Source organism: Marmota flaviventris, chromosome 7 (genome assembly GCF_047511675.1).
Source record: "Marmota flaviventris isolate mMarFla1 chromosome 7, mMarFla1.hap1, whole genome shotgun sequence".
Taxonomy (NCBI): domain Eukaryota; kingdom Metazoa; phylum Chordata; class Mammalia; order Rodentia; family Sciuridae; genus Marmota; species Marmota flaviventris.
The window spans coordinates 74,096,081-74,119,344 of NC_092504.1; the positions used below are offsets into that span (position 1 = coordinate 74,096,081).

At 35.9% G+C, this 23,264-nt stretch overlaps 1 protein-coding gene across 1 annotated transcript in view; it reads left to right on the forward strand.

Annotated features, from left to right (window-relative positions):
* Nucleotides 1-16,878, forward strand: part of LOC114082737 (broad substrate specificity ATP-binding cassette transporter ABCG2-like) — a 42,069-nt gene extending 25,191 nt beyond the window's left edge. The window contains exons 6-12 of the mRNA XM_071614443.1: nt 2,458-2,540; nt 8,096-8,185; nt 9,781-9,905; nt 11,012-11,166; nt 13,374-13,463; nt 14,616-14,701; nt 16,725-16,878. Coding sequence (XP_071470544.1) covers nt 8,103-8,185; nt 9,781-9,905; nt 11,012-11,166; nt 13,374-13,463; nt 14,616-14,701; nt 16,725-16,872 — 687 coding nt within the window. The 5' untranslated portion in view covers nt 2,458-2,540; nt 8,096-8,102 and the 3' untranslated portion in view covers nt 16,873-16,878. The remainder of the gene's footprint in view (nt 1-2,457; nt 2,541-8,095; nt 8,186-9,780; nt 9,906-11,011; nt 11,167-13,373; nt 13,464-14,615; nt 14,702-16,724) is intronic.
* Nucleotides 16,879-23,264: the final 6,386 nt, after the last annotated feature.

Genomic DNA, 23,264 nt, shown 5'->3' on the forward strand with positions numbered 1-23,264 from the left:
ATTTATTTCTTTTTGGTGTTAAGGTTTTTGAGTGCTTTATATATCCTAGAGTTAGTGTTCTATCTGATGGGCTTGTAGTAAAGATTTGCTCCAATTCTGTAGGCTCTCTATTCACATCACTGATTGTTTCTTTTGCTGAGAAGAAGCTTTTTAGCTTGAATCCATCCCAATTATTGATTTGTGGTTTTCATTCTTGTGCTATAGGAGTCTTATTAAGAAAGATGGGGACTAATACAACATAATGAAGATGTCACCTGGTTTTTCTTCCAATAGACACAAGGTCTCTGGTTTAATTCCTAGGTCCTTGATCCACTTTGAGTTGAATTTTGTGCATGGTGAGAGATAGAGGTTTAATTTCATTGCGTTACATGTGGAGTTCCAGTTTTCCCAGCACCATTTGTTGAAGAGGCTATCTTTTCTCCAATATATGTTTTTGGCACCTTTGTCTAATATGAGATAGCTATAATTATGTGGGTTTGTCTCTGTGTCCTCTATTCTGTACCATTGGTTTACCTGTCTGTTTTGGTGCCAATACTATGCTGTTTTTGTTACTATTGTTCTGTAGTATAGTTTAAGGTCTGGAATAATAACACCACCAGCTTCACTCTTCTTGCTAAATATTATGCATTCAATTTTTAATTTTTTTAGAGAAAGCTACAAATATCCATCAATCCATACCTTGAGATGTGTTGTATAAATACTTCTGGAAAAAGGGAGAATGACATAGTTGAAGAATTTCTCATCTTGATCTGTTTTGAACAGAGACCATTTGTACATATACAAAAAGCTCATAGTCAGGCTCATCTACCCTGTTGTTAAAAGTTCTGTTTACTCAATGGCTTTGTTTTTCTTCATGCAAGAAGATACAATACATGTGAACTTCTTAAAAGAATGGAATGATCATGGATTCATCATTTTTTCAATATATTTGAAAATTGGCTAAAAATCACTAAGGAATATCCAAATGATAATATTCAGTCAGTGAAAGAAATGAAGTGTGGATGCAAGAGAAATGAAGGATGCAGAGTGTCTAATTTGAAGTCTGAATATCTTGACAGTTATACAATGGGAAAACATAGACTCTTGCATAGATGTGCATGCTGCATGTTGGTAGACCCATTAGCATAGATTTTGGAAACTTGATTAGTTGTAACAATGAACAGATTCTGAGGGTCTTGGGGGATATAGCAGGGGAATGGATTCCTACCCCCACCCCAAATTTCTGTATTATTAACAAAGGACATTTCATAGGTGAAACATTTCACTAATCTTCTTTCCAGAGTCTGGTCTTCACAAATTATTCTTTACAATTCACTGTTCTTTTCTTTGCATGTTGCCTGCATATTTGCCAAGTATCCATTACCAATTAGTTCATGGCTTGATACTGTTGTAATATTGAGATATTTTTTTAAACTTTGATTATTGCAAGATTACTGGTAGGTATTTAGTTTTCTTTACATTCCTATCTCCTATATTATTATATTTAGCTCACATATAATTATAAGAATTCCTTACATAAAATATGTTCTAATATAACCTGATCTTTTGCTAACTGAAGCACCATTAAGAGAGTTTTTATTCTAAGAGGAAATGTAACATTGTTCCATTTTCTCTGGGAGATATATAGACTGAGTAGGTGAAGATGGGTGGGAAAGGCAAAGAATTGGCAGCTCAGGTGTGTCAAGTTATCTGTAAGGCTCATTGGCTGGAAATGAAAGACAAGAAATATGAGCGGAGATGGTAATGGGAGGATTTGGGTAACCCCATCTGGCCAAATACTTTGGTGACAGTGACAATGCACTTTTCCTGTGCAGGTGGGGATTCCCCACATGTTAGCTAGGTGCAGTCCACTTCTTCCTTATCATTCAAAATTCCATTCTTAGAATTTGGATGTAGCATTAAAATTTTATGTATTTCTGTACTTTGCAGTGATGGGGATCAAACCCCAGGTCTGGCACATGGTAGGCAAGCAGTGTATTGCTTAGCTACATCCACAGCCCTGAAATTTCCTTTATTTCTCACAATTAGAGTGAAGTCATCTTGTTTTAATTTGAATCTCTTGAAGTTTAAAGCTGTGCACATTCACTGGCATGAAAGTTGAAAATTCAGTTTAAGTCAGCATTCTTATTTTGTTCCCAAAACATCTCCCTTATATGCCTTCCTCACACAGCAACTCTGTATGGTATTTGTGGACAGAGATTGGTAGACACTGGGAAGATTCTTATCTCATCAGGTCATCTGCTCTCTTGTCCTCCCAGTACCCAAAACACAGAATCCTGACATTCTCAATTTAATTCAGAAAATGTTCTAATAATAACCACTGTCTGATAATTCCCCAGTTACTCTGGCCAATCCATTTAAAGTGTGTATTTCAGTGGAGATATTTGACTAGGTAATAAAAAGTTTTACCTGTAATTGAAATTTTTCTTTCTAATTTTCATTTTTCTCTTTGAAAAGATAATTGTCACATTGGTTTTGGGACTGGTTACAGGCACCATTATCCTTTTGCTGAGAGATGATTGTACGGAAATCCGAAACAGGTAAGTAAATTTGAATCTCAATTTTGTGAAAATGCTATTACTTTGATGAAACTAATGAAAATCCATTCAGAATTTGAATTTATGACAATACAGGGTAAACATTGCTGTTTTATTATGGGGTAGGATCAGATAGTGTATTGAAATGGGAATGGAAGAGTTAATTTTTGGTTTCACATATGTATGTATGTGTGTAAATTACACATCATGGACATATCCTAACCATTTTGAAGTGCACAGTTTAGTGCCAAAATGTCCATTTATGTTGTCACAAGACAACACCATCCAACTACCGACCATTTCTTTACCTTCTCAGGTGCAATCTTCAACCCACCTTAGAGTAACTACCCATACTCATCATTGCAACCTCTGCAACCATCTGCAACTTTCTGTCTCTGAATGTGGCCATTCTAGGAAACTTATCAATGTGAAGTCATACAATACTTGTCTTTTCATGACTGCCTTATTTTCCTCAGCATAAACTTGTTAAGTTTCTTCAAGTTGTAGCATGGGATATATTCTTTTTTTAAAAGCCAAATAATATATGTGTAGAAAGTACATTTTATTTATCCACTCATCCATTGCTGAAAATCAGGGTTGCTAACACCTTTGAGCTATTGTAGTCATGTTGCTATGGGGGGCACACACTTGTCTGAATCTTTCTTTCAACAGTCATTTGGGGCAGATACCCAGCAGTGGAATTGCTGGGTTATGTGGTAATTTTTTGAATACCTGCCAAAGCCTCTCCTACTGCATTTTTCATTCTTAACAGCAATACATAAAGTTACAATATCTTCTCATTCTCACAAAAACTTACTTTGTTTTCAAATAACAGAGATCCACATGATCTTTGGAGAGATGTTTGTTTTTAGTATTTTGCCAATTTTTAAGTTGCATTCTTTGGTTTTGGGGTGTTTTGTTGTTGATGATGATTGGAATTCTTTATAGTTATGGGTTATTCATTCATTTTCAGATATATGATTTACAAATATTTTATTCCATTTTGTGGGGTTTTTTTTTGCACTCAGTTCATAATGCCTTTTATGCTGAGATGTTTTTGATTTTTAAATATACTTTTGCTCTCTTTTCTTTGGTGGTTTGTGAGTTTCCTCAATTTTGGTGTTTGCATGACTTCGGAGTATAAGATGTATGGATGGGAATCAGTTGTTCCTAACTCTGTATGGAAAGCACTTACATTAGTGTCATGTTCCTTTCTAGTTTCAGTCATAATATGCCCTTAAAACTCTTATTCCTAGGTGTCATTTTAAACAGCTGGCTCATGTTCTAAACATAGATTCTCAACATTCCAGAATTCATGGTTCTCATCACAATTCATGTATACAAAAGCACTTCTCACTAGGCACTGAGCTTCGTGCTTGACAGCTATGGATAATGTTAACTCCCAAGGGCCAGAGGAGTGGGTGATCTCATCCCCATTTTACTGTTGAGAAATGTGGAGCTTGGTCTTTGTCCCAGATGCTGATCCTGATCCAAATAATGAGATGGTGTTTGTTTGTTGTTTGTTTTGTTTATATTTTTGTACTGGGAATTGAACCCAAGAATTGAAGGACATGACAACCATCCTGGGGGAGAAACAGTGTTAATCTTGATCCCCACAGGTAGGGAAGGAGGAAAGGAAAAGACTAAGGAAAAGAAAAGGAAGACATGTCAGTTTTTAAAAAAAGCCTCCTGTGTTTGAGCAGCAAGATGCATACCAAAAGCCTGAAGTGAACTCTGGATACAGGCAAATTGTTTTTGAATGAAAAATAACCATAAAAATTCTTTATTTAAATTTATTTATTAAAGTGAATTTTCCTTTTTGTTGAAGTAGATGGTGTTTTCTTACAAAAAGATGACTATTACAGCTGTTTTCCAGAGTTAAATCACTATTTTACCTTCTTCAGGAAGAGATCTCTGATTTTTTTTTTTTACAACTGTTAGTGTCTGTGTCCTGTGTACATGCTATTTCTTAACAAAGCTCAGCAGAATCACAGGTTTTGAGACCATGAAAGATGTATACTGTGCAGCAAGAAGACTGTTGAGGAATCTGTCATCAACTGCAGTTTGAAAGAAGTGAAAAGCTGACCACCACAGCTTTTGGTCAAAAATTTCAGAGAAATACATGAGTGTAGTCCTTTCTTCAGATGTTTTCTGGAGAAATTGGACACTAACGTTATTTTAATTTGCATTTTTGACTATCATTACCTACTTTTTTTAGAATATTTGGACTATGTGAGAGTAGCCTCTGTGTGTGTGATTCATCTACCTCTGCTTTGGATGATCAGGTGATTAGTGATGATTGTTTGGGTAAGAAAATGAAGTCTCAGCTTCTTCTCTGGAACCAGGGCATTAGAACTTTCTTTGGACAGGAATATGCATCCTTCATTTGACATTGCTGTGAAGGCCAGTGGTTTAGGACTGTTCTTGGAATCAAGTGGTGTCTTCGCAATTCCTCTTACCTATGTAACTGAGGAACTGGGTTTGAATCCTGTGTAGGGTGTGAGCCACTTTGACTTTATAGCCTTAATGTGTTGTTTTGACAGCTAAACAAATTAGGAAAATGATGTTTTTTTTAAAAAAAATTGGATCTATTAATCCCACTTCAGGGTGTTCACACAAAATATTTGAAGTCAATTAGTTGAAGAGGGATCTGTTCTCCTGTGTTCATTGTAGCCCTGTGCAAAACAGTCAATTTGGACATCAATCTAAGTGTCTGTCAGCTAACAAACAGATAAGGAAAATGGGTGAATGCCCCAGGGAATGTTGTTCAGCCACAGGAAAAGGAATTTTACCATTTGTGACACCATAGACGAAATTGAGAATGTTGTGCTAAGTAAAGTGATCCAGACTTTGAAAGTGAAAAGCCACGTGTTCTTGCTTATATGTAAATTCTGACACTTTTAGTCTTTTAAAGACAGAGTAGAATGGTGTATGCCAGAATGGTGTATGTGAAGGTCAAAGGTACAAATCTCAGGAAGGCAGGAAGAATAGGATCTTCTTTCTATTGAGATACATTGAACAGGTTGGTGAATGCAGTACATATTAGTGTAAAATTCAAAATTGCTGAGCATAAAGTCCAAATGTTCTCACCATAAAAATGATAAAAATTAAAGTATATGAACTTTAAAAGCAATGGATCTACATAATAGACTCATTTTATTATTCTTTGACATTTTACTCTCTAGGGACGTTTTTTTCTCAGTCCTTTTCATTTTTTGAGACAGAGTCTCATTAAGTTGATTTGGGCCTCCCTAAATAGCTGAGGTTGGCCTTGAACTTGTGATCCTCCTGATGCAGCCTCCTGAGTGCCTGAGAATACAGGCATAAGCCACCATACCCAACTAGCATTGAATTCTTGAAGGATAACTTCACTTTGTGCCCCACAAATGTTTGAGTATAGTTTGTCAATTTATAAAAAAAAATAAATATGATGTGTATTTATACATGACACCTGAATTGCCCCCTTAAAAAGCATTGAGTGCATTAAACATTTTTCATAATAAAAACCTGTTTATTATGAAGTAAATCATCTTCTGTCTTAGAAGGAATTTTACTGTTTCCTTTTTCAGAATTATGAATATTACTATATTGTTAAATGTGAGAAAAAAATTTAATTGAATTTTTCTTCTATTCCATTGTTTCCCCATGGACCTTTAGCTTGATATTAGGTTTACTAGGTACTAAAACTTATTTGGCTGTTTGTCTCTTCCATTCTTTTTAATTATTGATGAACTTTCATATTTAGAACAGCCTGCCCTCTTAGTTCTTTATTTCTTAGGTGTGATAAATATCTGTCTAGAGAAGCCAGGCTGCACCATAATTTTCTGTTGATGAGAGGTTGTTGTGGAAAAGGATGGACTTAAGTGGGTGAATTGAGGTGATGTAGAGTGTTTATTTAAATTGAAAGTACACATTCACACCCACATCTGAATGAAGTAAAGTGTACTTACTGCTTGTAGGGAGGATAGCTGTTTTTATAACATGGATATATGCTGGGAAAGCATGATGATGTATAGGTTTCAAATAAACCTTCTCATGTGCATGAATAAAAATTTTTCTATAAACTCTTTAAGGTAGTTGGAATTGTTCACTTGTGTTTACATTTGAAAAACTTTCTCTTGTTTTTAAGTAATTTAAATGATGTACATATATCCTTTCTTTACATGTTTATAGTAATATCAATTTATGTGTCTGATTAGACAGGGAAGCCCATGTTTTAAGGATGTTGGCAAACTCCAATGAAATCCTTATTTCACTTGAAATATAAACTAGCCGAACATATATCTTGCTAACCCTCAATTATTTTACTGATATACATATTAATAGTCTTCACACAGGTGATCAATTGATTTTTATTATGAATAAACATCAGTTTGATTATTTTTATCACTTTGGAAACCCCATAGGAAGGTGGTTGTTCCAAATCAAGAATGGTGTCCAGGCTTTCTGGTGGTCTTGTATAGTTCTGGCATTTTCTTTCCACATGCATTTACTCTTTTGTTACTTCACTTCAAAACCAAATTGAATTGAATACCTTAACCCTTTGGAGCTCTATTTAACTTAAAGTTTCTCTTCATATATTAGGAATGATACTCAGGATTTTTGTGAGTTAAATTCAAGGTGAAAGTATTTTATAACCTAAGTGTTAGCACAGGCTGTTATAGCAATGCACCAGACTTGGGGACTTACAGGACAAAACTTTGTTTTGTTTCAGTTGTAGAGTCTGGGAGTTTGGGATCAGAGCTCCCTTCCAGCAGTAGGCTCCTGGGAGGGTCCCGCTCTGCCTATAGATGGTGCCTTCACCCTGCATCTCTCATGGCATAGAGTTTCTGGGGTTTCTTGCTCTTACCAGTGCACTGGTCCCATCATGGGGGCTCCACTCTCATGACCTTGCCTAAACCTCATTACTTAAGTTACCAATCTCAAAAAAACAAGTGCCAAATGTTTTCTCTGACATAAGGTAACTGACTCATAGTGGGGTAGGGATGGGAGAATGGGAGGAATAGATGAACTCTAGATAGGGCAGAAGGGTGGGAGGGGAAGGGAGGGGACATAGGGTTAGAAATGATGGTGAATGTGATGGACATCATTATCCAAAGTACATGTATGATGATACAGATTGGTGTGAACATACTTTATATACAACCAGAGGTATGAAAATTATGGTCTATATGTGTAATAATATGAATTGTAATGCATTCTACTGTCATTTCTTTACTAAATAAATAAATAAATAAAATTTAAAAATGTACCTCTCAGTACTATTGCATTGGAGGTTATTTCTTTATCATATGAATTTTAGTGAATACAAGTCAGTGCACAGCAGTCCACACAGAAATTTCAATATGTACTATAGTGTGGAGTAACCAGGGCACCACTGAGGACACTCAGGGAGATCCCTGATGGGTTGATGCTTTCCTATCTGTTTAAATGAAAAAGTTCCACTTTTTTTAATGTCTTTGATTTTACATTACTTCTGGAAGGAGTTCTGAGGGAAGAAACCAACCTAAGAGCTCTGATTTGACTGAGCTGCTTTTATTCCCATTTTCTCTTGACAGAGCACTGATGCTCTTCTTCCTGATGGTCTACCTGTGTCGCAGAAGAACATTGGCAGTGGATCTCTTCATGATCCAGAAGAAGCAGTTTGTGTGAGTTGGACTCTGTTCAGGGAAGGGGAATTGCAGCCTGGTGGGCAAACTGGTCATATCCAGAATTGGGCCAAGGATTTCATAATTGAGATAACTGGAAAATTTATTTTCTTCTCATTTCTTTCCCATATCTTATGTTTAAAATTGTCATATTTAAATTGTGTCTATTTATCTTGTACAACAAAAGCTTTTGAAGTATATATAGTTTACCAATATTATTTGAGAAAAGCAGTCTTCAATGGAGTGGAAAACCAAAGGCATGTGAGGTCTGCTACTAAGGGAAAAAAAAATATCAAGGTTTGGGTGTGCAAGTCCCTATTTTGCAGAGAAAGTGAGGAATAAAAGGGTTGAAAATTGTCTTTGGTTTTGAGAAAGTAATAGGTCTTAAAGCCCCTCTCAAGGAAAATTCAGGAGCTTTGGTAGATATTTAAGTGTTAAGTATCAAATTGGAGATGGGATATGAAGTTTACAAAGTATGTGGCCAAGCGCAGCCCTGAGTGGATCAAAGAATGGAGAGAGCCAGAGGGCAGCCTTACAGGAAAGAGCAGGATGGTTTTGTTCATTGTAGTTTTCAAAGATGGAGGAGATTTGCCTATGCCTACATGCCCAGGATTGGGATCACCATAGAGGGAAGGAATGAAGGTAGTGGTGAAAGAGTTTGGAATTTGGAAAGAGAGGCATTAGGAATAGCAAAGATTAAAGTTTGGTATCTGTCAAGGGTATTTTGTTGAAAGGCATGATCATTTTCTTGCTTCAACATCAGAATAGATTTGAAAAGAGGTTTTGGGATCTTCATCTATGTTGGATAGAGGATGATTTTTTTGTTCTCTTACTGTTTGCTTAATATTATACTGATATTGGCACAATTAATATTCACAAGTACACAGGGAGCTACACCAGCTGTACTCATCCCTTCTTTTCTTTAAGGATCAAAGCTATGGATGGAGACTCTGTTTGTCATGAGTATAACAAGTTCACCTTCATATTCACTGGTGGGAAGAACACAAGCTTCCTTTTTGGAGGGGAGGGGTACTGGGGATTGAATTGAGAGGTTTTTGACCACTGAGCCACATCCCCATGCCTATTTTGTGTTTTATTTAGAGACAAAGTCTCACTGAGTTGCTTAGCACCTCTCTTTTTCTGAAGGTCGCTTTAAAGTTGCAATCCTCCTGTCTCAGCCTCGATTGCCTCTGGGATTACAGGCATGTACCAGAGTGCCAAGCCAAGCCAGAAAAGCCTCTTTTACCAAGCCTCTATTACCACTAATATTACCCCTTTCCAGTGAGCTAGCCTCAGAGGAAAAGCAGAGGCTCTGAGGAGAGTGAGGAAATGCAGACTGTGTTAGTGGAGGGGTGATATGGGACCAGAGGGGATGGAAGCAGGAAGGGTGCTGCCATGAGAGAGGTTCATAGTATGGGGCTGATGTCCCAGAGAGGATGCACCTGTGATGGGGAAGGACATGGGGGGATGAGCACAGAGCTTGTGGGCAGCTGCAGGGTTAGACCTGGTGGCAGCAGGAGTCTTAACAGCATCTTATCTGGGCTGTGCCTTTTTAAACTAACCTGGCCTGTGTGGTGTATGTTTTTATTCTATAGACATGAGTCCATCAGTGGGTATTACAGAGTGTCATCTTATTTCTTTGGAAGTCTTTTGCTTGATTTACTACTCGAGATGATATTGACAAGTTTTATATTTATTTATACACTATACTTCATGGCCGGTAAGTAACACGACAAAGAGAATGTGTCTTTACTTTTGGATATGTGGAGAAGTTAGCTTCTGTTTGCAAACATGTATTTTGTTCCCCAAATGGCAAAGCAATCTATAAGGGAGAAAACATGTGTCTATTGGGTACTCTATAAATAGCTGGTTAATGTGGACACTCTTTTCTAGACTTTTCCCAACTGAACTATTAAAACTACTTATAAAATGGAAATTTACCTATCACCACTTATAAAACTGTACAGATGCTGTGTGTTTTAACACAAGTATCGTCCAAATTTATAAAATTATTTGAAACTGTGTTAGAGGAGCCAGGATATTTATTGCATTTTTCTACATTTTTTCTCTCTCTGTATATATTTCAATATAGAGATAAAATATCAATAGGAAGTGTTACCTCTAATATCTGTAGAGACATATAGAGAGAGATAAGAAATCATTATACACTTATATTCTCTTCCTGTTTACTTTTCTAATTAGATAAAGATGATGACTTTGGGGTTTATTGATTTAATGAAATTACTTGTTTGATGAAGTAGACAATATCATTTGTGAATTATACTCTGGGTTTACCCCAGACTCATTGAGTTATTGTTTCCATAATTTTCACTGATACACACATACGAACACACACACAAACACGTACATTCACACACACCAAAAGTTTCTTTAACAACCCACTATAGAGTTTGAATCATTAATAGAGCTTAAACTTTCCATTTTAGAAATATATATATGTGATAAGAATTATTCATGGAATCTGGAGCCCTGAACTCCTATCAGTGTTTTTGCAGCTGTTCCCAAATCTTCAGATCATATGACACAAAGCATTAGCTCATGATAATTATAAACTACTTTAAGAACTTAACAGCCCTATTCGCAATCACAGAGCCATGTGGCAATTTGTCTATGAGGACTTAGTGATACCCCCTCTCAGGTATATGGAGGGAAATAATGAAATTGGTGACCCAGGGTGTTAGGACAGAGGATGATTATTTTTGTTCTCTTACTGTTTGCTTAATATTATCCTGATATTTGCACAATAAATATTTACAAGTACACAGGGAGCTACACCAGCTGGACTCATCCCTTCTTTTCTTTAAGGATCAAAGCCACGGATGGAGACTTTCTTTGTCATGACCTTTACCCTCATTATCTTTGGTTTTTCATCCATTTCCATGACCCTGGCTCTAGCAGCAGGTTATAGCAAAGTCTCTATACAAGGAAATGTTGTGGACACCTATTTTACATTTATGCTGGTGAGTGTGAACTGTGCTTCTCTGGGACAGAATTTTTCCCCTTGTTTGTCCCTTCACCTTCTGTCATGTAAAACCAGCTTTGAGGATTGTGTGGGTGGGTCTCTGATGCTTCAAGGAGATTATATATTGAAACAGTTTACATTAGAGAATGTGCAACTTTTCTTCTTCCTCTTATCCAGTCTTTTTTTGCTAGTTTCTAATGTAGTTATTTAACTTCAGCCCCATGTACTTATTAATGAGCTTTTAAAAGGGACTTCTTGTCCTTCATAGGTTGGGACTTCAAAACCCAGAAAAATTGGCTGATTCCCTCACAAAAAACATAGCTCTCTGCCTGCCTTTCATGCTGGTGTTAGAGAACTGCCAGATGTGTAAGCAGCAGAGGTGGTTTGGTTGGATTCACTACTCCCCAAGGTGAAAGTCAAGCTCCCTGAGAAGTGTATTAGGGGGGACTAGCCAGATGTCTCTTGCACTTTGAAAATGTTTTAAAATTTATTGGAAAATTCTAAAGTCCATAGGTCACCTGTTGTGTGGGTTTCTGAGAATCTCTTACATTAATATATTTCTGTTTTATGCTTTTAAAAAAAGTTGCTTAATCTATCATGCTCCTAAATCTTGTCCTCACTTAGATGAATCAACAGATAAACAGAACAAATGATCACATTCCCTCCACTACTATGTCAGTGATGCAGACATGCTCAACCTACAGAAGGAAAAGATGTCTTTCAATGACATTTATGGAGCACATATTCTTATTAAGAATTGTTTATTATTGAGTTATAGTTATCCATAATATTGGGGTTCATTTGGGTTTAACCATTCCAGCATAGCTTAGCACATACTATTGCCAAAGTTGAGTTCTTCTGTTTCTGAATTTGGAGATGAATATGAATATCATTAAAAAAGTGATGTCTTGTTTTTATATCATGTACTGTAACAAAAATGTACTTCAATAAAATAAGATTTTTTGTTTTATTTGATACTTGATTGATATTTTTTAAAGGTTTCCATGTAGAATTTTAAAAGCTAGTCATGAAATTGCATTTCACTCAGGATTGCCATGCTATGTATCAGGCACTTGTTAGGTCAATTCTGATATACGCAGGTACACCAACACTATCATTGCTATGCATATCCCAACATACCCTGTACAAGTTAGGACAAGTGTTATGTGGATTCCTTAGCAGTCCCTCTAGTTCATCTCCAGCATTCCTTCCTGAGTCAGCATTACACTGCTGCTTTTTTATAGCTTTAAATGAAAAGATTCATTAGGTATTCTGTGTACTACACTGCACTTTGCTGTTTATCAGTTCTAGGTTTTGGGTAACCTGAAACCTGCAATTCTGAAGCCCAAATTATTATTAACATCATGGATACAACATGCAAACTTTGTAAATAACAACACTTACTGATGTATGGAATTAAAGAGGGATATGTGTTGCTCAGGAATGTTCTGTATATATTTCTAGATTTCTAAGATTTTTAGGGGCAACACATGGTAGAGATATAATTAGAATAGTGAGTACAGTCAGCCCTTCAAATACATACTTTATGGATTATAAGATGCAATTGACTACAAACAAAACTTACAAAACAAGTACTATGTCTGCACAATTTTTTATTCATTATTCTCTAAACTATTTAGTGTGTATAAGTTATATATCTATGGTATAAAATACATACATAGCATTTCTATGCTATTAAGTATTATAAGAAGTATGGAGCTAATTTAAAATCAAAGGATATATATACATTTATATATGAAGGACTTACTTGGGATTACACACAAATACTGTGATATTGTGAAATAAAGGGACTTGTGTATCTGCAGATTTGGGTATATGTATGCATGGGTCCTGGAGTTGATCTCCCTTGCATACCAAGAGAAAACTATGCTTCTTAATTTTCCTTTGTGTACGGGTGCAGAGGAAGTTGAGGACAAAGTATTGACAATAAGGATCTTTCAAATAAATGGAACATGTAATATAGATGATAGTATATTTTTATTAATTTAAAACCATGAACATCCTTTGCCAGGCAGAGGTTTACACATGTAAAGGAAGGTTAATGTTTAGAATAAGTGCAAAGGATTTCAAGAGTTCTTCCCAGCAGTAATGTGGAGAAGTTTCTGGAGATCTCAAAAGGCATCTTCTGAACAACTTTTCCTGAAATCTCTGGACTCTTCTAATTCATTTTTTTTTTCTGTGTAGATTCTTTCAGGTGTGTCTTTGTATTTTGGAACCAGAAGATCTCAGTTCCCCTGGCTTCAGTACTTCAGCATTCTATATTATGGCTTTATGGTAAGCTGTCCTTATCTACGCTTGTGTGTGTTTCTCCAAGATGGGAACAGTGAAAATAAAACCCAGCCTTCCTTGCTATGACCTGTGGACACCTCCCACCCAGGAATGTCCTTTCAGGATCAGTGAATGAGGATTTCCTAATAGCCTTCATTAGCACAAGGTCAGGACATCATCTGTGGTTTCCTTCTATCATCCTGTTGTTTGAAGGTGAGGAAGTGTGGGGAGAATAAATCTCATAGTAAAGCAGAAATAATGATGTGAAACATTGTTTGCATTCAACAAGGAAATGAGAAGATGGGAGACTAGAATAGTAGATCATGTTGAAAGGGAAATTATAAGAGGAACAAAGGTTATATAACACTCAGCCCTATTGGCTCTAGCAAGCTAACCAACTCCAAAGAAAACAGTGTCTTAATACAGTGTAACCAAGATTCTACCACCTATCATTCATTGTAAGTGTTTTTATTGAAAAGAAGAAGTGTCATTAAAATAAGTCTTCAGTTTTTAATGACCAACAATGTATCATTTTACTTATAAAGCTGTAGAGTTCACAGGGAGAGAAGATGGAAGGGGCTATAGGGTCAACTAGCAAGAGGTCTTTCTTCTTGGCTAATTGAAAACATCATCCCAACTCTGGAACTCTTGATTCATAACTTTAATCACTTTGCCATGACAGACTTTGAATATGAAGCTTGGTTTGTCTTTTAAATATCATGTTTAGCTCAATAAGCCAATCCCCCAAAACCAAAAGCTGAATGTTCTGTCTGATATGTGGATGCTAACCCACAAGGGAGAGTGGGGAGGGGAAGAATAGTAGTCCATTGGATTAGACAAAGGGAAGCTAAGAGAAGAGAGGGAGAGGGGATAGGAAGGACAATATAATTAATTGGACATAACTTCCCTAGCCTTGTATTTGAGCACATGACCAGTGTAACTCTGCATCATGTACAACCACAAGAATAGGATGCTAATTAGAATAAGTTATACTCCATGTATTTATAATATATCAAAATACATTCTACTGTCATATATAACTAAAAAGAAGAAATAAAAAATACTAGTAAAGATTAAGCTTGAGGATTTCATTGTGATAATTTTTTGGAAAGTTTTTGAAATTTAAAATCATCATGTCTTATTCTTTGTGTCACATAGGCTTTGCAGCATAATAAGTTTTTGGGAGGAAACTTCTGTCCAGAACTCAATACAAAAACCAGCAATAAGTGTCCTGACTATGTAATGTGAGTTTGTGTCCAGTGTCATCAGGGGTTTACATAATACTGTAATGAGATGCAGCAAGTTCCCTGGGCTTATAGCTGGTATGAAAACTTTCAAGGTCAACAAATATTCTGAGCCTATATTTTATCCCTCATAAATTGAGTCATTGTGCACTAATCAATATGAACATGCTATATTCTGCTACAGTGAAAATTGTACTTATTGTAGAGAAATGTTTGGGCCCTTTCAAAAGATCATGTTGACTTTTAAATTTACAGTTGAGTTTTCAGTAATTTTGAGTTCTCAATTTTCAGACCATTTAAGTTGAAAATGGGTTGATTGTTCTGACAGTTTAGCAAAGGTTTTAATCTCTCAGTGTATGGGTTCTGTGCTACATGTCAGCTGAGCTCATGTTAGTAAGAAGTTTCAGGGCAGCCATAGTATATATGGAGTGAACATTGTCCCCCATGATTTTGGCCATTCATTTTGCTCAGGCCATTGGAAGACACATAAAATCCAAGGCTATGTATGCATGTGTGAGTGTGTGTGTGTGTGTGTGTGTGTGTATTTGTGTGTGTATGTGTTCTGAAATGGAATATTCTCTCACAGTGGCTATGGTTTTCAATGAAAGAAACACATATTTCAGCCAATTGAGAAGTAAATATTATTTCTGCATCATGTCCTTAAAACAGAAATACAGAGGTTTAAAAAATTAAAAGACCTTGTTTTATATTTTAATATTTTACTTTTCTACTATTGCCTCTAATAGGCCAGGTGCCTATTAATGAGAGAAAAGAGAATTCTGATGTCCTGAATCCCCTTTGAATGTTCAAATAACATAGAATAATTTGTAATAATCAGACAAGTTCCTATTTTGAATTACTGACAGGTAAAAACTCTATGAATAGAGTTTTCTCTACTGGGCCCCCTTCACCTTGGTTTGATCTGGGTGTGGTGTCTTTGTAACATAGAGTCACCATCAGGCTGCTGGGCAGTGGTTTGAAACAGGGGAACATATAAGCAGGAGCCACCACAGCCTAACTGTTCACAAAAGGCTATCCTCACAAGAGGAAGGAGGAATCTCTCCTCTAGGCAGAAAGAGGGCACGGCTATTTTAGGAACTGCTAAATGCCAACATGCACAAAAATGGCAGCAGGCAACAACTGTAGCTGCATCATGTATTTTAGTATCGGGTACTTTTCTCCCTGTGGCAGGAATGCTCCACCATGTCCTGCTTCAGCTGGTACTTAAGGTCTGAGTCATTTTCTGTGCCTGCAAGTAACATCCTGTAGCTGATTATCTGTGATGCTCATCACAGTGTTAGACTGACAACTGACAGACTTGACTCTGCCTACAAGCCCTTGCTCCCTTTTGGTTTTAGAAGTTTTAGCCAATTTTTTTTCAGGATGGTTATCTCATGGGTGAGCACTTTGTCCCCATCAGGAGTCAGTGAAAGATCAGTTGATAATTATTTGTGCTTTTTTTTTTGGCACCATGGATTGAACCCAGAGGCAACTACCCACTGAGCCACAGGCCCAGCCCATTTTATACTTTATTTAGAGACAGGGAATCACTTAGTTGCTGAGGGCCTTACTAAGTTTCTGAGGCTGACTTTGAACTCCCCATCCTCCTTACTCAGCTCCAGAGCTGCTGGGATTACAGATTTGTGCCATCGCACCTGGCCTATTTCTGGTTTTTGAAGATGGTAGCATTATATACTTGGAAACAAATGAATCTGATTTCTACTTACACTAGAAATTTGGTTTATAATATGATTGTAAACTTGGCTAAGTTAATTAAGCCTTCTTTTCCTCCTCTTAAGTGAATATGATATCTATACCCGTTTGGAACATTTTAGGGATAAGTAAGAAATTATATGCAAGTTACTTAGCATAGCATCAAGTAACAATGACTGATAGCTATTGTATGTGAAGGGATAATTTTGAAGATATTGTTAATCCATAGGTTTCCTTAAGGAAAAGCAAATAAATTGACCAAAATTTCACAGATGCCAGGAATAAAGTTATGTTTTCTGTTTCATTTCAGATGTTCTGGTGAAGAATTTTTGTTAATGCAGGACATGGATATCTCACCTTGGGGCTTGTGGATGAATCATGTAGCTCTGTCCATTCTGATGATTATCTTTCTCATAATTGCCTACCTAAGAATGTTATACCTTAAAATAAATTCTTAAATTTTACTTACATTTACTGTGAATTAATTTCACATTTAAAAAGCACCTGGATTGGCTGTCTGTAGTTAATGATTTTTTTTATTGTCTTCTGTTTAGTTCCATCACACTGCTGATCAGCAGAAATCATCTTCAATAGGAAAGATCACAAAACAACAACAAACTGAATTATATATCCAAAAACCAAAGCCAAAATCTGATGGTATTTCTTTGTGCATATTACTTTATCTCCCTCAGACAATAAGTATTGGGAAGAAATCTAGGCTAATTTATTGACCTGAAAAAGGAGAATTGATCTCTAGAAACTCATGACAAGTTTCTCTTATCTCTGGCATTAGGTTCCTCATATACAAAATGAGTAGGCTGGCTGGTAGCCCTCTGGTTTTGATATTCTATGACTCTACCATTAAATATGATCCCATTAAATGAATAACTTGTGTAACTGTTGTATTAGAAGTATGAAACTAAATTACTTTGGAAACATAATGCTATTTCTAGGGTGAAACAGATCCATGATGATAAAAAATCATGTCTTAAATAAGATAATTTAGATTGGTGGAAATTACAGATATTCTCTAATGGAATTGTAAGAGTTCAGGAGTCTTAGCTGGGGTCTTGGGCTGCAGGTGGATTTGAGGGCCAGGGTTGGGGGTTATGGCTCTTGTGCCATTTCTGGGACATTCTGCCTCTGAAATTTAACTTTGCCTCCTTGCATGTCTCAGTGGTATATAATCTGGCTACATCAGAATCTCTGAGGGTGTTGCTAAGACACAGATGTCAGGTCCTGCCTTTCCCACTGAAGGAGCACCTGGAGAGCCGCCTCCATGGAGAACTTGTCAGGGCTGAATTTGGCCATTTCTAATGCTCTCTCAGCTCTGAAAATGTTATGCTTGTGGTTTAATAACTTGGATATCTTTGCCTACACAAGATCCCATTCAATGCTTGTACATTTAATTTATTTCTGTATACTCATTTCATTCTTTACCTGAACTATTTACCAGTACTATGACTGTGTTTAAGAACTTCTCTTTTACTGAAGGGCAATGTAACAACAACAACAAAAAATACAATTTAGTGAGTTACCATAAAATGATGACACATATGCAGCCACCAGTCCAGGCCAAGAAGTAGAATGTGACCTGACAGGAGAGTCCTGCATGCACCTTCCTAATCACTGATTCCTCCTCCTCTCTCAATGGGTTGCTTTTAAAATGATTTATGTATATTCCTGTCCATTGCTATTATCAGAACATCACTGCAGCTCGGGTTTGTATTTTTTGGTGGAAAGCTACATGCTTAATTCCCTCTTCCATTTTTAAAAAGCTTTTAAATATTTAAATAGTTTATGTTTACAGAAAAGCTGCAAAGAGAGTGTGGAAATCTCCCATGTGCTCTTGGCCAAGATTCATTTAATTTTAACTTTTTATATTTCAAGCTCCACCAGTCAAAGGTCAGAAATTAACATTGGGACATATTTGTGTTCAAATTGCACAATTGTTACAAATTACCCCCTGCTTTATTTAACTAATGTTCATTTATTGTTCTAGGATCAAATTTTGGGTATCACATTGTGTCTAGATCCCTCTTGCAGAAGGAAATACAGGAATGAAAAGATCTAGGGACTCACCAGTGTAGATGCCTGTGACTTTGGTTCTCTAGGAATATAATTGACCCACCATTGGGTGCTTTTCCATGTTGCTGCAATGTCAGTCAAGGGAGCTGACTTTAGATGTTTATCTTTACACTTTAAAGAATATTGCTTTATATAACATTTGATTAATGCATCGAATAATATCTGTTTTACCAAGTTTTTATGGAAATTTCAATGTTAAATATTTTTTTCTACTTTTGGAAAAAATTTTCTGTATCTGTGCTTACAGTTACCTACATATATACATCATCACACAGAGAGAAATGTATATGCATATTTATATACAACATATATCTGTCAGGTTAAAAAATAGCTCAAATTAACAATATCTTCTTTGGGATTTATTAAACATTTAATTGTACCATATTTGATTTATTCTTTGCATTATAATTTCCTTTTTATACACTTTTTATTGAGTCAACAAACACAAAATAAATTTACCATCTTATCAAACTTCTAAATTGAGGAACATTTAAAGAAGTGTGATATTATTTTTCTTAGGTTAAAAAATAAAATGTTAGTTAATAGAAATATCTGTAAGAACATATATGTATACTTGTGTAATTTGTTTTTATTTCCTTGCACGTCAGAAGTAATCTATAAAGGAGGGGAACTGATCTATATGCAGGAATAAATGAAATGTCAGTTGATACTTATTCTCCAGTTACTCTTCTTTGGATGACAATCAAGATTTCAAGAAGATTGCTGCTTTGAAATGTTCCTCACTGTGTTGGGGAGGGAGAGAAGAAGGGAAGAACATGTAGGTAATGTGGAAAGGTGTTAAAGAGGTAATAAATATATCACTTTCTCTGTTTATGAAGTCATCTTCATGCACCTAAGATTTGAAATTTGTTAAAATTTCTTGTACTTACATTTTTTTGACAAGTAGTAATACTGATTTTTGAGATGTCTTTTCTGATTCCAGTAGGCTTTAGAAAAGAGCTGTCAAGGGGCCAGGGATGGAGGCTATCAATGGATCCTACAAGAGCCTGGGCTGGCACCAAGGTTGTTTGACTGAAGGCCACCTCTGTTGCTGATGTTAATATTTCAGTGTGGTCCTGCCCTTCCAGGAAACCAGACCAGTCAGCAAATTGGTGGCAAAATGATGACATGCAATAACTGAGTCATTATCCCTGATGTCTTTGGGGACCACTGCATTAAGATATAGGTCCTCATGGAGTTTTATTTTTGTATTAGTTATGGCTGTTTTTGCCCTTCGACAGCAAACTCATTGAAAGAAAGACCATGATCACTTGTAAAACCAAAATATTTACTATCTCACCCTTTATGTAAGCTTACAGAAACTGACATGAAATCCATAGGTTCTGTTTCCAAAAAGTGGGAAACAGGTCCATAAGCCAAGCAATTACCAGCCTCTTTCAACATCATTTCCATGAACTCATTTGCAGAATTTATGCATTAGGTCTAGGCACCTTTAGGATCTGCTGTATTAGACATCTTTAATCCTGAAGAGTAGGTAGACAGGGGCACATGGAAATACAGAAAAAGTTCCACAAAATCTGAAAGTAGCTGCCCCTTTGTCACTTTGGGATTTCCACAGTGGTGTCACAGCAGCAAGGAAAGGCATTATAATAGTGGTCATCCCTGTGACACTGAAGGGCAGGATTACTAGCCCTCTACATAATGGGTAGCGAATTCAGAGAAGTAACTCAATGTTTCTCTGTAATAATGTCTCTGAGGCCTCAGTAATGAAGGTGTGGACATCTGTTCCAAGAAAACAGCTTAGAGTACAGCTGAAGTAATGGCAAAGAATTAGAAAGTTCTAGAAAGGATGTGGAAGAGAGAAACGACAAATTGTGATCATGAGCACAAACAGCAATGGGGACCAGCAAGTTCCACTGAATGTCTGAACCTCCTGTACTGTGTTTTCTAGAAATTACTACTGGCCTCTATCTCAAGCTTTTCATGGTGGATTTACAGTGGCCACAATTGGATCTGTGTGGTATGAGGGTTGAGCTGATTTGGGTGCTGTTGGTGCTGTCACATCTTCTATGTACATCTCCACTTTTGGTTGCAGCTTTGGTGGGCAGTTCCATGTGGGTGAACCCAATCAGTGAATGAATCCCCTGAGAGGGATTAACTGAGTGATAACTGAAAGTAGGAAGGGAGTAGCTGGAGGAGGTGGGTCATGGTGGGCGTGACTTTCGTGTGTGTGTGTGTGTATATATATATATATATATATATATATATATATATAATCTGGCAAGTGGAGTTTTACTCTGCCTTCTTATCATCATGTGGCCATTCTCCCTCTGCCACATTCTTCTGCAATGCTCTTCTACCTCACCTGGATCCCTGAAGAATGAGCCGGCTTCCCATGGACTGAGACCTCTGAAATCATGAACCACCAAATAAACTTTTAGTTGCAGCTTCAAAAAAGGTGACTAAAACAGAAATAATTTAGTTTTCTTAAGATGACTCTTAGGGAAAGCATGAAATGTTAGTGTTAGATGAAAAACCCCAGTTGCCTAAGTTGACTTAATTTAATACTTTTCAGTGGACTAAGTGAAAGCACAAATGTTAACACGATAAGAAAAAACAAAACCTTTAAAACTATCTTAAGTAACTCAGATCAAAAGTGTTAAAAGTGTCAATTTGTACCAAATCAAAAGACTCAAAAAGCTTTTAAAGAAATAATTATTAAAACAATTTATAATCATCATTTGATTGAGTTCTATAGTTAATATATTCATATTCCTTGTAGGTAGTCTCTACATATCAATAAAGTGTTATATGTGAATGAGTTAAAAGATAATATCTTTATCTTGGTATGCAATAATTCGCTCAAACACTTCCTGTGTCATCCTGGATCTAGCTTGCTTTTCAATTCCTACTTTTATAAGAAAGAAAGAGTTAAATGAAAAGTCATGCCACCAAGTAACTATGAAGTGTTGACATCTGTGTTAAAAAATTATGTGAGTGAGCATGTTCTACTTTTGAGGCAAAGCACTGTCTTAGATAACTTTATTTATCTGCATTGGTCTAATTTTTTGATATATATATATATATATATATATATATATATATATATATATATATATATATATATATATATATATATATACACACACACACACACCAAAGTAAATTATTACTTTTTTAAGGCTTAAAATTCCAAATTAATGTAATATAAAATAAATTTTTGAAATCAATACTTTTTTCTATGTCCTCATCTTTATTTGAAATAATGAAAAATAAAGTTTAAAAAAAAGAGAAGAGGGTTATTTATGAAAATTAAATCTCACTATAAACAAAAGCATACATACTAAAAGAATGGAGAACATAAAGAACACAATGGTAGTGAAACACAGTACTCCCCAAACTTGATTAGCTTCTGCAATCTCTACAAAATTGATATCAAACAAAATGATACAGAATTGAGTGATGCTATAAGAACAAAACAGAACACCCACAATACAGAAACAGAGAATGTCTAGAAACTCATGTAACATTTCGTCAAGATGATATCACATTTTGGGATCACTATGGACAGATGCCATATAATGGAAAATTGTCAACTGCTTTGAAAAAGTCTTGCAGCTTAGATCAGCAATGGAAGTACCATGACTCAAAGGCTGGCTATATGTTGTTTCCATCTGGTTAATATTAAATATAATTATTATTTGATAACATACATAGCAATTGACTCTAAGAATCCAATACATAATCTGCGTAAAACATAGCAATTCTATATTTCTACAATGGTAACCCTGAGTGTGAAGACAATATCTCTTAAAAGAAAAAAAAGGAGAATATTTTTTAAAGGATGGCCAGAATTGTATCTGTTCAAAAGTCCAATATTCTCACACTTACTCAAAGTGAAGGAAACAGCTAGATGTTATAAGTGCTGGGTTTTAATAAAAATCATTTCCATATTGACTTTTAACAAATAAATGGAACAGAAATGTGATACTGGCTCTTTTTGTAGTTTTGTTTTGTCACATATTTGGAAACTTTGGGGAGAAGACAGAAAATTTCTGTGCATTTCTAAATTTCTTCTAGAATATTAGAAATACTTATTACTTTATTTATCTCTTGAAGTTCAAAATGTAAGGCAACATATTCAACAAGAACAAAAATATCACAAATGTCCTTTTAGAGCCTTTCCTATGCAATGGGCACTGCCATGTGCTTGGTCTTGGAATCATGTTGGTTTTCTGTGATTGTTCTCCTATATCTCACTACTTGAGGGCATCAACATTTCAGAATGCATCAACAACTTTGTATTACTGAGTAGATGTTGGGGAAAGGTGACTCTTATCTTGAATATTCTTAACACTGTCATGGTGCACAGAGCAACAGTGAAGATTTCTTTGTCCTTGGGATGACAGCTTTATTTTATCTGATTATAATTTTCTTCTTAATTTTATGTGTACTTTCATATATTCTTGGAAAGTACTGAGATCATCAACCAGATAACCAAAGAAGAGGTACACCAACTAAGCCTATGCTAAGAAAATGATAAAGAACATAATGGCAAAGCCAAAGAGGTCTTTGGCAAACCAAGAAACAGTGTGGGCAGTAGGCTCATGGTCCCATTAGGATTGATAAACTTGAAGAGCTGTAAAAGAGGGAAGATATCCACAGATAAATGAATAAACACAATGTGGCACATGAATAAAATGGAATATGATTCTGCCACAAAAAGAAGTGGGATATGGGTACCTCGTACCATGCAGACCTTGAAAATATTATGCTATGGGAAATTGTGTGTCATAAAAGG